Genomic DNA, 17,837 nt, shown 5'->3' on the forward strand with positions numbered 1-17,837 from the left:
TTGTCTAGTTACCCTAGTTGTTTGCTGGCACTGAGCCAGAAAGACCTCGTTTGGTATAATTAGATATAACACTTATGCATGTACGTTTATCGTTGTGAAATTATTGCACATTATATCAAACATTTGTTTGAAATCAAATTTTACAGGCAGTTGATAGCAGATATCAACTAATGTAATGATCTAATATACTTTATTCACTTCATATCAAACGAGATTATATATTTTTGTAATAAACATGTGGTTACAAGTAGCGATACATGTAACATTTTCTGATATTTTCAATAAAAATAAAAAATATATAAAATATCAAAACTGAAGGTCACAACTTGAATATTTATAAACACATTGACTTATTATAGCATAAATGAACTTATTATAGTAATATTATTGTATGAATATGCTAAAAATAAAATAAAAAATTACCAGAAAAAATAAATTAAGAAAAAAAGCATTAATTAAAATTTTTTTAGTCAACAAAACACCATCTGTACAAAAGTATGTGAAACAGATGATAGACAAGACGATGCTGTCAAGTGATGACATCTGTTGTCAATAAGTTTTACAAAAATCAACTTTTACCAGAGTAATGACAAATCGGTACCCTCAAAGTTTAGCTTAACAATGGGGGTACCGATCAATCGGTACTTTTGGGGGAAAAGGGTTTCATAGGTACTTTCAGGGGAAAGGGGAACATTGTATTCATCACATGATTCACAGATTATTTTTTCAGTAAACACTAACAAACCCTTGTGTAGCTGATGACTAGTGGAAATTCTCAAAATGTCCTATCTCTACTTTTTAACATATTACTCAGCTCTGAGGTATAAGCATTTGTAAATGACTTTTGTTCATTTGTGGCTATGTAATATAAAGGGAAATGCAGAGACCACATATAATAGGTGAGGGAAAAATGTCCCAATTGGTAAGGGAATCGAGGGATTTACCTGTATGGGTCTTGTAGTAATTTAATTTAAAAAATATTGAGATATATTCAATATACAGAAGTAATTACAAAATTTACTATATTTGTTCAATGTTGAATGTTTTTTTTTAGTTTTATTACTAAGAAATCAGTCAGTTTTATTAATTAATGGGAAACAATGATTAATGGTAATTCCAATTGCTTTGTATATTTGAATTTATTAATCTTCCTTTTGTGAAAATTTTTTGGTTTGTACTAAGAAATTCTTAACGTGATGATGATGATAGTTGTATTTGTGTGTGTTTTTACTGAAAGATTTTTTGTGCTAACTTATAATTGATTTATATTGAACTAAAAATATAAAAGGTCTGTAATATTTTCTTAAAAATGTAAACATAATCTAAGTTTTGAATAAATAAGACAGATAATACACAGAAATATTGCTATTTATCATTGTTATTTTTGTGAGAGTTAGGGAAGCTTTTTGCTATTGTTACTCTCAAATTTTATGTGATTAAGTTGAGTATTTCATCCAGCATATTTTGTTATTGTTAATTATTACTATTTATTTTTAGGTATGTATGAGAAATAGTCCAATATATCATCCTGGTGCTCTAGCCTTTACTACTGCAGGAAGTGTTCCCAGAGTTGGACAGCTTTTATCAGCTGCTTGGAACTTAACAGATTGTTGTCATTTTCGAATATTGCCCCCATTAACAAAGTAAGAGTTGCAATACATTCTTCATTTTTATCAAATGTATTATGTATTAAATTTATTTATATACTTATTTAATAATAGTATTGTTACAAAATCTTTTATGCAGTATTAATACAGTTTCTTCTATGAGGCTGTTTTGAAAAGTTTTGTTTTCTATATGATAATTTATATAATAAACAAGATACTGAAGTGAAATTTATTTCTGCTTATAGTTTTAAATTTAGAATCATTACTTTTCCACATAGTCACCATCTCTGTCCACACACAATAGCAAATGAAGTTCATTTGATTAGCATAATTTTTTTTTGCAGCTTTTATTTTGTTTGTATTTTATTTGGATTATAATGATAACATTTGAAATTTTTTCACTCATTAAACTCAATGTTAAATGTAAATTTGGAAAGTTATATCTGAATGGATATTTATTTTTAAAAGAAATGGCTACATTACAGTGGTGCCTCATATAACGTACTTAATCCGTTCCAGGTGCACGTCCGTTATAGGAAACGCATTTTCCCATAGAAATACATGTTAAAACATCTAATTCGTTCCACAGCATAAAAATAACCGTACTGTATCATTAAAAAATGAACACGGGGTGCGTTCTTTTATTCCTTCATGTAACTTTGCGCGAGCGACATCTGTTTAAAAATTCCCGAGGAACGCGTTCCTAAATTCCGGTGGGAGTGCGCGCCGTCAAACGACAAAAATGGCCGCTTGTAGCAGTAGTTTACGGTGGAAAACAACATGGCGTCCTCCATGGCTCAGATAGTTTCATTTCCGGGTCCATAATGTGGTTTTATGAATGAAAATTTAGAAATTGTGAAAGCGCGAGTTAGTGCACGCGGTGATATAAGTGTCTTTACGAATTTTTTTCGAATGGTAGCCGGCGTTCTAATTTTTTTCATGGCTATTTTGAATGCTTTTTCAACAAATAATCCATTTTATGGTTAAATTTTACAATTGGAACCCTTCTTTTGCCTTTAAAAGCTCATATTTTAGAATTATAGATTCTTTCATCACAATACTATCGATAGTGCGGGCGCTGCCATCTTTCCTTCTTTCACCGTTGTTCCTAAATGCCTTCAAACAGCAGCGCACTCTCGTAGTAGCGGAGACGCAGAGAGACCGCTATTAAAGAACACACCCATGGAGTAGTCACCAATTATGCCGGAAAGTCCATTGTTCGCAGCGTCCGTTATTCGAGGCGTACGTTATACGAGGCACCACTGTATTCCTATCATTAAATTAAATAGCAATAAATATAAATGAAATTCGTATATGAATTAATATACAAGTATTTTCTGTAATGAGAGTAGATTATAACAGATCTAATTTAAAATATGTTGGGAGTTTGATAAACTTGATTAAATTTTAAAAACGTCTGCAAATAGTGACAGCACATCCAGTTTCCTGAAATTAATAGTAATAAAGAAATTTAAAAATACAGATAGCACTTAAAATTGAAAAATTTTAACACTCATTTACTTAAAAGAAACTTTAACAGAAAGTTAAAAGTTTTTAAAATTTTTTATTATAATTATTTTTTTAAGAATAAGTTATGTGAAAATAATTTAAAACTGTAGACATAATTTGTTTGAGAAATAATTTTAAACTGAATTTGTAATCAGTTTGTAAAAGCTCGTTTGATTTTAATTTGTCTGTTTTGTTCTGCATTGTATATACCTGAAGATGTCTGTTATAAATAGATGAAAACATTAGTAAAAATGTGTTAATTTCAGGTATGCTAGTGTAGGTATTTTGTCTGTGTTTAAATTAAGAATTTTGTAATAAATAACTACTACTCTTTCTTAATGCCTTTTCCCCCCTTAATTTTCTACTGATTCTTTTAGAAATTTTCAATTAGTGTGTATCATTCATTATTATTAAAAAGCAATACCAAAATATCTGCATTGAATTTTGGTCTGATATTGCAAACTCTATTTTCAAGATTTCATGCTCACAGTTGACATTTTAGTATGGTCTTGCATTATTGTGCAGCAAGATTACATCTTGGCACAATAGTTCAAGTGTTTTCTGATGAATTGATTATCAGAAAAGATCTGTACTGCTACATCAAGATGATGATTAAAAAATTGGTAACTTCATGCCATTAACATACATTACATCATAAGTAATGTATGGTAGTAAGTCTGATTACTATTTATAATCATAGTAAGCTTATTGAATGATCTAGAAATGCTTTCTTGCAAGATGTTGCAATTTTGCTTTTTTTTTTTTTATAATTTTTAGTCTGTAGAAATGTGTAGAGATTAAAAACAAAAAGAGAGATTTTATTTGCATAATTGTTACTTAAAGTTTTTGTTCTATGATTGCTTTTTAGCATGCTTCACGGTAGTGGAGAAGTGCTTATGTTAGGACTTTTGTCTGTCTGTCAGATTTCCACGTGCATGCACAATGACTTCACTTTTGTTACCTATGCATTATGTTCTGTTCCATCCATTCGATTCAAACATTAAAAATTAGGTTTATACCTTAAGCCTAAACTCTATCAGCAAGAAATTTCCAACTTTAGGCTTAGGAGTTACCTAAGTGTTATGTTCCATTCAATCCATTTATTGCACATGTCCACATGCATTTGCAACAACTACTTGATCTATTTTCTTATTAAGTTTTAGTACACTCCACTATAGTCATTCGATCCATTTATTGTGCATGTCTATGCACATGCGCGATGACTTCACCTTCGTTATTTAAGTGTTATGTTCCATTCAATCCATTCATTGCACATATCCATGCACATGTGCAAAAGAAACTGAATATTTTTGTTTACAGTCACTGTAAGCTATAGTAAAAACTACCCAGTTAGTATATTGTATTAAATTAAATTTTATAATAAATTTATGTTTAAAAATACTGTATTTGATTTGCTTTTGTGGAGCATGCTATCAGATAGGGTTGACCAGTCTTGTTATATGATAATGATGATTGTGGTGGTGATTTTCAGATCTGTCATGATTAGATTTTAACAGTAATCAGTTAATGTGAATGTGTTTTCCTTATAATCTTATTGAAAAATTTTTTGCTTTACTCTGCTATCCCATTCTAATAGAAAACAATGAAATAGATGTATATATTCTTAATATACAGTAGAGCATCGTTTATCTGAAAGCCGATCAAGCAAAACGTCGTATGAAAGCTTTCCAGTCGGACTGTGTCGTGCTGAATCGAACGTTTTCGATACTAGATTAACTTCTAAAGTATAATTTTTTTGGTTTTTATATTATTCAACATATTTATTTTTGTACAAAATAAAGAAATAATTTTTGACGATACAATAGCCACAATTATTATTATAAAAATTTTTATTAGGCTTAAAATCAACAAAAATTCAACATGAAGCGACATGCAACAGAGAAAAATTTCAACGTGGGATAGGTTAATATATTTTTTTTGTACATAATCGGTTATTCTGAAAAATAAGTTATCTGAACAACCCCAGTCCCAATTGATTTGGATAAACGACGCTCTACTGTATTAATGAATGCATTCAGTTTGTAATGTAAACAAAATATTTTTTAAAAACTATTATAGATATCTTTTGTACTAATTGCAATTGATTTTTATTCAATAAAATTGTCACATTTTTCATGTATTAATCAATCATTAATCATTATAAGTATATTTAGTGTTGTTTATTTATTGAAAATATTTAAACTTATTGGATTTTGTATAAAAAACTAAGAATTATGTGTAATTTTTAAAGAAACAAATTACAGTTAATGGTTGTTTTTACTAGTTACAGAAATTTCATTTGGTGTGGTGGTGATATTTTTAATTATCATATCATGAATTTATATTTTTAAGCTTGAAATTTGTCTGAATTTAATTTGAAAGGTACAAAGTTATAAAATATAAAATATTACTAATAAAACTAATAAAATGATCTTTTATTTTAGTGAGAAGAGATCAGAGCAAAGAGAGGTAAAAGAAAATCCAAAACAAACTACTGAATACAAAGTTGATCGTCAAGAAATGCCACCGCCACCATCTCCCGCTTCTTCAACTTGCAGTGAACCAGCTTCAAGTCCTTTACCTCATAGTATGTTTTATTTTTTCTTACTACTATTATTCTAAATAGATTCTTATAAGTCTTTTATTTTATGATGAAATAAGATACAGTATGCTTACTTCATTATGTTTTTTAAAACATATGCTAGTCAATATACATAAGTACATACATATATAAACCAAAACATGGTTATTATTAAAAATGTACAGATATCTACTATTAATAGTTACTATGGCTGTAAAAATGGTTTGTAAATTCAGTTTGTGTAATTAGTTTTGTATCACTAACTTTATTATGAAATAAGTAAGATCATCACTTTTTTAAATGAAACATGTACATACAATAAATGAATGTATGTATGTATGCATGCACATATAAGGTTTTTCATGGCATACAAGTGTAGGCTACTATTAAAACAATTGATTACTATTGACGGCAATGAATATGGATTGCTTATTTAATATTGTGACAGTAAGATTTATGTAATACCTGTTGTAATATCTGATCATTATTAACACTTTCTATCTAGTACTTTTACAAGTGATAGACTTTGTCCTTTTTATTCAAGGCCAGTCTCCTCACTTGCATTTGTTAATCTTTCTTCTAAATGTGTCTTATAGTGTTTGCTACATGCATGGGACCATCAAATAAGTAAAATAACTAGTATTTGTAGTACCATCTGTTGAGAACTTGAAAATTTAATTTTTCAATTTTTATCAATATTTTTGCAAAAAAAAAATAGTTTTCGATTTTTTTTTGTCAGTTATTAAAATAATTATTAAATTTAATGTTTGGTACTTTTAAATTATTACCATTTTTTAATGCTATAAATGCCTAAAAATGTCACAAAGAATTTTAAAGCAAGTTTTTAAAATGCAAAATTTGGAAATAAACGCCTTACAAAAAATTACAATTATTGTGGTTTCAATGTATTTCCAATTGAGTGGTAAGCCTAATTATCATGGGAAGGTGGGATGGTGTTAAAAGAAAGTCAAAACCTAACTTTCTATTGGACACATTGTCATGAATCTTTGTTAGATGGTAGTAAACAACCAGTAGAAGGAAGAAAAAACATTATTCAATCAGATTCAAGTGTGAACTTTCAAATGGAGCAATTATAAAAAAGACAAACAAATTGATTTTTTTATTTGTTTACATTAAAATTGTCTGTAATCAAATCCATATCAATAAATTCTTATTTCATATATATCAAATTAAACAGGAAAAAATGGTGTTTAAAAGAGACTAATAATAAAAAACCCATATTTATCGGTTTTCAAATGTGCATGATTTTAAAAAATAGGTCATTCTACAGAAACATAACATAACACACACAAACCAAAAGAAAATGTGCATTTCAACTGTGCTAATTTTTACCTTCAAATTGCTAATTGGGCCTCAATTTGAAAAAATTGAAGACATAAATTTCCACTGTCATCTGTCTCTCTTTCCTTAATCTCAAGAACAGAGTTAGATAGATGAAATCCGAGACAAGACGTGGAAACCTTGAGGGGCGGAGTCCCCAATTAACTATATAAGAACTTCCGATGCAAACCAGAAGTCATATTGTTTCAGTTCAAAAATTTTCCCCTGAAAGGTATTAGATAGATGACTGGCAGAACTTTATTCTTTAAGGAAAACTATGATGTACAGGGGCAAGACACTACAGTACTAATTTTGAGGTAGAGAGCATATATTTTAAATTAAATAAATTAAAAATATAATAAAAATTTGTTGCTTTGCATTGTGACAATATCACAATAAATATTTTCTCTTTCATAACATATATTGCTATTATTTTTATTGATTAATAAAAATCTTGTATTTTCAAGATAAAGTAAAAAATCTTTGTTCTGCTATCTTGAAACAATAATTTGTATTAAAATATATTAAATTTTGATATGTTTAGAAAGGAAGCACAGAACTGGAATACCATCAAGGGAAGATGGAGAAAGAAAGGAGGAAGAATCATGGTGTTTAAAAGATGTAGTTTTTGTAGAAGATGTTAAAAATGCACCCGTTGGACGAGTTTTAAAAGTAAGAAAATCAGAATTTTCTATATAAAATGTCTTCTTCTATATTTTGGATATGGAGAATTATGATTAAGTGTTAACAAACATGCTTAATAAAATTTTTGTCACAATTAAATAACTTTAAAGCAAGTATTTGGCATACATTTTAATCATTATAGTGAATTCTGCAGATACATATACTTTAACTCTGAAGTCTAAATGGATTAGACTGATTTATTTCAATAACAAAAATTGATTTTCTTTAATCTAATCTAATAGTTTTATGAATAAATACAAATGTTGAATTAAATTTGATGTCTTCAGATTTAAAACTGTTTATTTGTAATAAATGAAATCTTTTAAGTATATTAGAAAACCATTTAAATGAAAGATATTTCTATGAAATACTAACTACGGTAAGACCCTGCTTAATGTGGGGCATACGTTCCTAGATGATAAAGCGCTAAACAAAACAGCGTTAAACGAGGTAATTTTAACATAGAGTAAATAGGGAAAAAGGAACATGTGACCAAAAATAAACAAATTTTACTTCAATTTTAAGTTATTATATTATGCAAATTAATATATTGGTTAAATAACACACACATGCACACAGAAATGTAAAGTTCATTTTTTGTGATGAAGGTCCTGGCTTTTCTGAAATTCTTGTTTTTTGCAATAAAGTTGTGTAGTTTCATTTGTTGTTTTTTTTTTTTCTTAAGTAAATGTCAGTAGCAGATCGCATTCAAAACACCTCATTTTGCTTTTGCACTGCTTTCAAAATCTGGATCATTTGCTACAATTTGATCAATGATTTCGGTTATTGTTACCAAACTTTTACTAAGGAAATTTGTAGAGAGATTCTTTGGGTTCTTTGTTTTCAGATTCACTATTTTCCAGTTCTACACGAATTCCTTGTTCTTCCTGTTCTTGATGGTCGTCGTTGGTAAAGCTCTCCAGAAACCTGCAGTAACTCCTCAATATCCTGCTCGTCTACATCTCCTAGTCTTGCTGTATTGATTAGGTTGACAATTTGGTCAACATAACGTTATAGCAATGGACTCTTCTTGTCGAGAATCCTTGAATAGCTCTGGCCATAACTTCTTTCACACTCCGTTCATGAATTTATCAGTTAATTCTTGCCAAGCAAAGTCAATATTTCCTTTGGCATTCATGATGATATATTTTTTTCCAAAATTGCACAAAACAAACATAGATTTAAGGGAAGTACAGCTCTACAAGGAATTTCCACCTGTTGCTGATTAGTTTGTGTTCGTAAATAATCGTATTATATAAGAATCGTTTAAATGATATGATAATTTGAATCAGCGTAAATTTTGAGCTTTTTTTAGGCTTCAAACAGACCGTGTTATATCGAATCAGTGTTAAGTGGGGTCTTACTGTATAATTATAATTGTGATTTTGTTTTGTGTTTTATGAACAATTCAAATACAAATTGCAATACACTCTTGTTAATCTGAATCTGTGCTTAATTAAAACCATTTTTGTTTTTCTGATAAATGTTTCAATTAAAAATGTTAAGAAAACAGTTTTTTTAAAAACATGATGAATTTGTAAACTTAATATGTACTACATATATTAATATAAATGTTAAAGATATACATGCAGGGTTCCTACGCACCTGGAAAGTCGGGGATTTTCATTAGTTTTGGAAAAAGTCATGGAAAGTCAGGGAATTTGTCGAAAATTGTCAAAAAGTCAGGGAATTTGTCTCTTTAACTGCCTTGTTGATTTCGTTTGCTGAATATGGCTGAATAAGCGTAGCCATCTGCAGGCGGCAAGAAGTAATGCTGCAATCTTTAATAAGAAAATATACCAGAATCCGTTTTGAATCCGAAATGGCTCTTTTCACCGTTCTGAAGCCATATAATTTTACAGTTGAGGATTAATAACAGGATAAACTACTATTATGTAATAGTGTTTAATTTTTAATTTTAATAATTCAGCGATTATAAAAAGATGAATTTGTTAATTAGAATAAAAAATAACTAATTAAAAATTAGTTTACAAACTTTTAAAACTTGAAATCGTAATTTATTAGATTGTTCACTTCAAAATAGCTAAATAGATCAGTAAAAATCCGTGATTTAATTGTTTTTTACGTTTAAAACATTACTATACAACATAAAAAATTATAAATAGCTACCCTACATTTACAGTGAAATGCTGGCGCCGACTAGTAGTTTTTTACATTTGTTGTTACAACTTTCCTCGAAAAGAACTGTACTTCAAGCGTATTTTTCCCCCTCTCTCGTTAATTTCCGCAACTTCGATACATAGTTTAATAATTAGTTTAACAGAAATGATGTTGGGTAACAAATAGCCACTGATTTTGGCAAATTTAGGCATCATACTTGTAATAGATATACTGTAGTTATCGTTTTGAAAATCAACTAGGTAATCCGATAGTTTAACTAATGTTAACTCGCTTATAATTAATTATAAATTTAAAAAGCTGGTAAATTTTTAAAAAAATAATTAAATTACTAAAAAATTAAAATAAATTTGATTATCTTTTGTGCGAAACAACAAAACAATTTTTATAGTTATGTTGCAAAAGAAAAAGATTTGTAGTTACGATTCTGAACTTCTATATTTTATTAACATATAATTGTAATTTCGTTTGATGTTTATTTCTGTACGCTCAAACCTGTTTTTGTGCGGTATGTGAAAATTTCAATCAAATTGGAACATAATTGACTTCTGTAAAATTTTTTAAAACTCTATTGGATGTTTTCTATGACATCAAGTTTTTTTCATTTTTTATTCAGTAAAATTTTTTTCTCACCTTTTTTCTGGTCCCCTGGTATTTTAATAGCATAAAAATCAGAAATATTGTGTTAAATGTAGACTGCAGATGTGAAATTTCACGCCTTGTTAAATGAAAGAATAACACTTCCTGCAGCTATATTTATCAAATTAAAGTTTAATCTTTGTAAACTAAGTACTGTACATTTATCAATTAACAGGACTTATTATACTGGAAATTTATGGATGCAGATATTTAGTCTTACTGATCAGAAATAATATTTTTTATTTAGTTCACCTGTGAACTAAAGGTGAACACCAGGTGAACTAAATAAAAAATATTATTTCTGATCTGTAAGAAAAAAAAAAATATATTATTTCTGATCAGTAAGACTAAATATCTGCATCCATAAATTTCCAGTATAATAAGTCCTGTTAATTGATAAATGTACTTAGTTTACAAAGATAAATTTAAGCTATAATTAAGGACACAAAGGCATAATAATTAAAGTATTTTTTAACGATTACTTTTAACTTTTTATATAGTTTTTCTGTAAAACCACTTTTTGGGAGGGTGTTTATTTCGCGGGAATTATTTCTAGGCAAATTTTTTAATGTTAGATTCGTATTTAAGTGGAAATAATTAATATAAAAAATAAACTTCTTAGAGGATTTTTTCCCCCATTAGGAATTGCAGAAAAAGGCCCAAGGAGTTAAAAAACAATTCCTAGTTATTTCGTACGATTTTGAGTTATTTTCCATGTAAGACTTTTTTATGCGGTCCCTATTCACCACATAAAAAAAAATACTTTTTGTGTTGCGAAAACTATTTTTTATAGCTACTCGTCAAGTTTCCTGCGATTTTTTTTTTTTTTTTTTTTTTTTTAATGCGTTTTCTTTTATGCGGTCCCTATCCACCGCACAAAAACAGGTTTGAGTGTATTTTTTTTATTTTATTTAAATTCTATACATTTTAAGAATCTTAATTTTCGTAATACTATGACGTCATAGGAATACAAGACTCACTAAAATAGAAAAACGTAAAAAAATTAAATTATTAGATGAAAAAAAAGGAATGAGTAAAAATTTTTTTATAGAAACTTGAGAAATAGTCAAGAAAGTGCAGCTCTCAAGATCGATCATTTGGATTGGAGTTGAATTTTCCATTATTTGAAAAGACAACGAATACTTCTGTGAACTCAGATTCTTCGATTAACGTAAGTAAATCGGAGAATCCATTAGATCCCCATCATAAAGCGTGGGTGATGGTCCGAAACCAATCCAGGAAACGATCGAGAGCTACCTTTTCCTTCCACAAATTAACAGTTGCCTTTCAAAAGGAGGACTTTTCTAACTCAGGAAAAACACAAGTGATATATGTTAGTGCTAGACATCAAACAGAAATCAAACAAACTTTCCTTTCCGGATTGTTCACTGAACATTGCTCCGGATTCCACTACTGCCTCTATGAACTTAAGATGAGAAACGAAGACAACTTTAGCTATATTGTAAGCATATTTTTACAATAAACGGGTTAAATGGTAAAGAGGTGTCTTCGTCCATCTGCACCATGTTTCCCACAACTTACTAGTTCCTCGACTTTCCTGATGTTGGGTGAATTAACTTTATCCCCTTTATTTTCCCAAAGGGAAAGAGTCGTCATATCTTACAAGTGAAACGCGAAGTTTCAAATCTTATGTTCTAATTGACGTTTGAAATTATGTTAAACCTGAAGAAGGCTATTTAAGATTGCTGAAAACATTAGTTTATTTATTAAAATTTGCTATAAAAGTGAGAAAGATGGTTTGTGATATGATTTGCAATAATTATAAGATTTGTAATTAAGGGTTAAAATAGATAAATTTTGTCTGCATTCTTAAGAAAACATTATGCAAAGAGAAAATTTAATGCGAAATTAAATAATAAATAAAAATTATTAAAAATAATTATTAAAACTCTGGCCTTTACACCGAAACCAAAATCAAAATGGTGGCAACGAAACATTTTTTTCTTTTAACGAGTTGCCAATTCAGCTAATTTTTTGCTAGATTTAGTGGATTTGTTAGAGAAGCTATAGTAAAAACTTACACCTATCCCTCTTTATATGCAATCTATTTTTACGCCATTTTGAAATAATGTGGTTGACAAAAGAAAACTATTTCTTTTTTTACATAATCGATTTTTTTTGAGGGAACAAATGCTTTATTTGAAAATTTTTAAATTTAACTTTTTGTTAAAATTACATTGCTGTTTAAAAAAAGTTACTCTTTTTGTTGAAAGATTTTAAAATTATGTGTTTCTAAGTCAACAGTTCATTTTAAATACAGTACAGTACTATTTGTATATCAAAGAATACTGTTTGTTGATTTTATGCTGTCTTGTATTTACTAGATTTACATACAAATAATATTGATAAATAATGATAAAATAAAAAGCTCATGTTTCATTTGTAAATTGCTTATTTTTTCATTACATTGAAGTTGTGGATTCTATCATACATTTTTCTACAGGATGTATGCATACTGTATTTTTTTAATGTGGCAGTCTTTGAAACATACAACTAAGCAAAAAGAGGGATAGATATACTCAATGTTCGCAGTAAATAAAATGCTGTTTTATTATGTCGATATTCCATACCGTAAGAAATGTGAGGGTCAGGGAATTTGGACAAAGTTGGTCAGGGAAAATCAGGGAATTCAAAACAAAAATTTGAGTAGGAACCCTGTACATGTATCAAATACATATACAATGTAAGGATCAAATACAAATACAATGTAAGTATCTTTTTTAAATATATGTATCAAATACATATATTTAAAAAAGATCCTTACATTGTATTTGTCTGTATGCCATTTTCATTTCATTAATGATACAGGATGTTCCACCTAAAACCAGACCTTAAACAATGAAACTTTGCTTATGCAAGTTTCCATAATGTCTTGTGAATAATACTAAGTTTTCAAAGTATTTTTCTGACTAATTCTATTTTGTCTTGTGTTTTTTTTTTTTAAATACAAAGATTGCAATAGTTTACTGAGTTGTTCAAGTGATCAGTTTTATGTGGAACACCTTGCATCTAACTTGCTTATCTGAACTTTTCACTAGTCCAAACAACACTATATGATAATTATGATAATTAGTTTGGATTAGTGACAATGCACTCTGTTTTCATACTATTATTTTAAAACATACTGAAATTTTAAATAATAACCAAATATGATACTTATACACTGACACCCAAAACTAGAAAATACTTCACTCCAACACATTTGTTTGAGTAAAATGTTGGAGTAAGGTATTTACTGATTTTAAGTATCAGTGTATTTTATTTGTAGTTACTACCAGTGTTATGTGATGATTGTCAATATATTTATTTTCAATTATATATTAAATCTCAGGTGGATGGAGCATATGCTGCTGTAAGATTTGCTTCAAAAGATTCAGTTTCTGGTAGCCAGCCCATTCTTTCTGTTGGTGGTGGAAATGAAGATGTCAGTGCAATATTACAAGACTGTCGTTTATTACGTAAAGATGAACTTCAAGTAGTTAAAGGTAGTTGCACACCTCGAATTCCTGATTGTTTCCAAAGAAATCCTCGTAAAGTTGCTATTTCTGATAGTGGACAAATCTTAACCATGGCTGTTGATGGACAAGGTAATACTTCTTGTTGTTCAACTTTGTTGATACGAAAATTCTCTATCATTTAAATTTACAAAAAGTATTTATATCTATGGAATTTGCATTATTGGAGTATGATAAAATATGTGAAATATTATTTGTAGCAAAATATAATTTTCTATTAATATATATAGTAATAGAAAATTATATTTTATAAATTATATATATATTAATTATATATATTATATATTTTAATATATATATATTATTAAATATTGTTGTTGCATGATAACTAAAAAATATTTTTATAATATATATATTATAAAAATATTTTTTAGTTACCATGCAACAACAATATTTAATAAATTAGATACAACAAGAGTGCAGAATATGTCCGAATGTGTGAATGAGGTTTGGGGAAATTAAAGCAGTCTAAAGAAAATTTTCAGTAGAAAAAAAAATAATGCAATATCTGCAAAAAATGTTACAATAAAGCAGAATAGCATTTTGGCAAACAAGGAGAGGACCAGATGCTTGGGTCCCCAATTCAAACAAAACTTGATGAGCATGTAGCCCTAAACACAAACAGCTCCTTGTTTAAATAATAGGATTTCCTTGAAGTGGGCATCTGAAAATTGAGTGTTTAGCTTATAAGTCTTTGAAAGTTTCAATTCTCTTTTCATCAGCTATATCTACGTGGATAAGACATTAGGCAATGGAGCTACACAATGTAGTTTCAAGCCTTTGCAATTTTAGTTTTTTTTATGTGCAACAAAATTATTCTATTATTTTACAGTATCATTAGTATTATTATTGCTATTATTATCCCTCAAATTTAAAGCTTATAAAACAAGATATTACAAAACATGACGTTATTTCCTGTTGACTGAAAACAAAGCCTCTGTAGATTTAACTCTTGAATGTTAAGTAACATTATTTCTTCATGTTATTTTCAGATATGGCAGTATTGTTGTTTGAAGTGTAACAAACATGAGTGCTAGAGAAATTGTCCATAACATTAACAATTAAAAAAAACGCTGTGCTATGCTACCCTATTTTCATTTCAGATTTATTTTTGTCCATCCAAGTAACGTATGAAGCTTATTCACTTGTCATGATATAGTATGTAACTACAAATGAAAATATCTGAAATTAAAAATTTTAACTCTTGTATGTCATTAAATAAATCTACAGTGGCTTTGTTTATGCTAAACAGTAAATGACGTCATGTTTTTTAAAATCTCGTTTTATAAGTTTTAAAAATGAAGAATAATAATAGTAATAATAATGCTACTGGTACGGTAAAATGATTAAGTTACACATAAAAATGTTTTTAATTACAAAGGCTCAAACCTACATTTTGTAGCTCCATTGCATAGTGTCTTATCCACTTGGTTACTGCTGTTACGAAGAGAATGAAAACTTCCAAAGACTTATGAACTAAATACTCAATGTTCAGAGGCCCATTTTTTTGAAAATGCTTAAAAAGTGGGTCCTATTATTTGGATAAGGGGTTGTTTGTGTTCAGTGCTACGTGCTTGCCAAATTTTGTTTGAATCAGAGATCCAAACATCTGACCCTCTCCTTGTAAGCCTTATTGACGTTAATTAGATAGATTTGCCAAAGTTAAATTTAATGTTGTTTACTTTTATTCTTATTGGTTCTGTCATTTATTACATCACTGTATATTTACACAGTTATGTACTTGTAGTAAGGATGAGTCTGTCTTGGTTTTTTTTTTTTTTTTGGTTTTACGCTCTTTACCACTCTTAGAGCACAAAAAGGCCAAAATATTTAGTCTGTCTTGGTTATGAAAAAATGGTTTTCATTTTTATAAAAAAAAACTAGAACCAAAACAGAGCTTTAAAAAAATATTAAAAAAGAAAATTGTTTTTATATTGAAACAGTTTTTGACACTGTTTTTTGGGTAAAATTTCATGTTGATTTGAATTAAGATGAAATACAGTGGATACACTGAAATACTTGGTTAATGAACATAATCTGTTCCAAGACTTTGTTCACTATCTGAATTGTTCGTTAACTGATTGCCGATTTACTATAGGTTTTTATGGAAATTTGATTAATTTGTTCTGGAGACCCCAAAAAAGAAATAAAAAATTATATACTTTCTTACTATGTTTATTTATATGTACTAGTAAAAATACATATACACAGTTTTGCATTTTTATTAGTCATGTATTTTTCTGTTTGTGTGGTGTTAAAGAATCTGTCCAGCGTCGATTGCTTTTCTCTCTTCAGGATTTTTCAGAATTAATTAATAGCATTGTAATTGTAGAGATCCTTGAGCCTAACCTCAACTTGGTTTGGATGCCATTCTAAGACGTTGTTCTGACATTTTCCCACTTTAAAAGATGTTTAATAGCAAATATTGGCATTAATCCTCTTTTTAAGAAGAAAACATATCTCACTGAGTTTCTTGGTGTTCTTCATTCAAGAGTTCTTGTCATTCTTCTGTCATCAGATCAGTTTCAGGTTTCATTATGAGCTCACTCTTCAATGTTCTTTATTTCTCAGATGTGATTTTTGTTACTCCTTTAGCTTTTTGAGTCTTCTTGATTATGCAGTATCTTTCTTAAATAAGATTGAACTGTGGCCTAATGTAGACCTGTTCAAGCCATATTGCCTAGCAACATCAGACATCTTCTGCCCACTCTCTACCTTTGCTATTGCTCTCATCTTTCAGAAATAAAAACCAATGCAATACTTTACAACTGCCTGCCTGACAGTCTTGCAAATACTATAAAAGAATTCTTTCTGTCAGAAAAATAAAAGGCTGGAATTACAACGGAGAGTTTCAAAGTTTGGAGGAATACTGTCCGATCAGTATATACCGGGTTGAGAGTTGATATTGATGTCTCCTGTGCTCTGAAAAGTTTCGAATTGTTGCCAAGGGAAGACCAATCGGTATACATTATTTTATGTCGCATCTTCTTGTGTTTGTTCTGTGAGGTGTTCATTATCTGAATATGTGTTCGTTGTCCAAACATAAAAATCTTTCGCGAAAGTGTTCGTTAACCGATCATCCACTGCTGATAATGTATCAATCATACCTTCAATACCAAGTACTTGATATTTTTGTTCTGATACTGATATGTCATTCACGGCATCAACTTTAATTTTGTTGTTATCAATCAATGTTATACATCAAGTTTATAATTTTATATGTTGTTTTATGATGGCATGTGCTTAAAGAGTTTTTTTAATTTAAAAAATGTTTACATTAATTTATCAGTTTAGTATTACACAGCAAATTATATAGTAAGCCTGTTTAGTTGTTTGTATGATTTAATTAGAGCTTTTTGATCTGCATAGTAATTATTATTGATTGGTTCATAAATAATTAACCTATCACTTGTATTATTTTGTGTACCAGTATGCAATAATTTTCAGGGAATTCTGTACCATGAAAATATTCTACACCTGTGATATTTTTTCTTTAGCTTTGTTTTAACACAACAAGAAGTTTTTAAAATGTAGCATACCATCTTGGGTTTATTTCATAAGTTTTAAACATGGGAAAAACCTATTACTTTCTCAACTAAATGCAAATATCTTAATTCTTAATCTCAGCACATATCTTAACCCCAAAGTTATAAAATCAGATGTGATATATTAAAGAAAAATTTATTAGTATTTCAGTAGATTTTAAATTCTGTATTTTGTGCATTATTTTCTGAATAAGTACAGTTATGCCTCACACTTCAAATTTAATTTCTTCCAGGATGCCATTTGAACTCTGAATTG

General features: G+C 28.7%; 1 protein-coding gene across 1 annotated transcript in view; it reads left to right on the forward strand.

Annotated features, from left to right (window-relative positions):
• hyd (E3 ubiquitin-protein ligase hyd) overlaps positions 1-17,837 on the forward strand; it is a 169,577-nt gene that overhangs the window by 64,357 nt on the left and 87,383 nt on the right. Inside the window, 4 exon segments of the mRNA XM_067286014.1 lie at positions 1,498-1,643; positions 5,561-5,703; positions 7,583-7,710; positions 13,853-14,108. Of these exon segments, the coding sequence (XP_067142115.1) occupies positions 1,498-1,643; positions 5,561-5,703; positions 7,583-7,710; positions 13,853-14,108 (673 nt within the window).

The sequence above is a fragment of the Centruroides vittatus genome, unplaced genomic scaffold (assembly GCF_030686945.1).
Source record: "Centruroides vittatus isolate TY-2023 unplaced genomic scaffold, ASM3068694v2 scaffold_324, whole genome shotgun sequence".
In the NCBI taxonomy this organism is placed as follows: Eukaryota; Metazoa; Arthropoda; class Arachnida; order Scorpiones; family Buthidae; genus Centruroides; species Centruroides vittatus.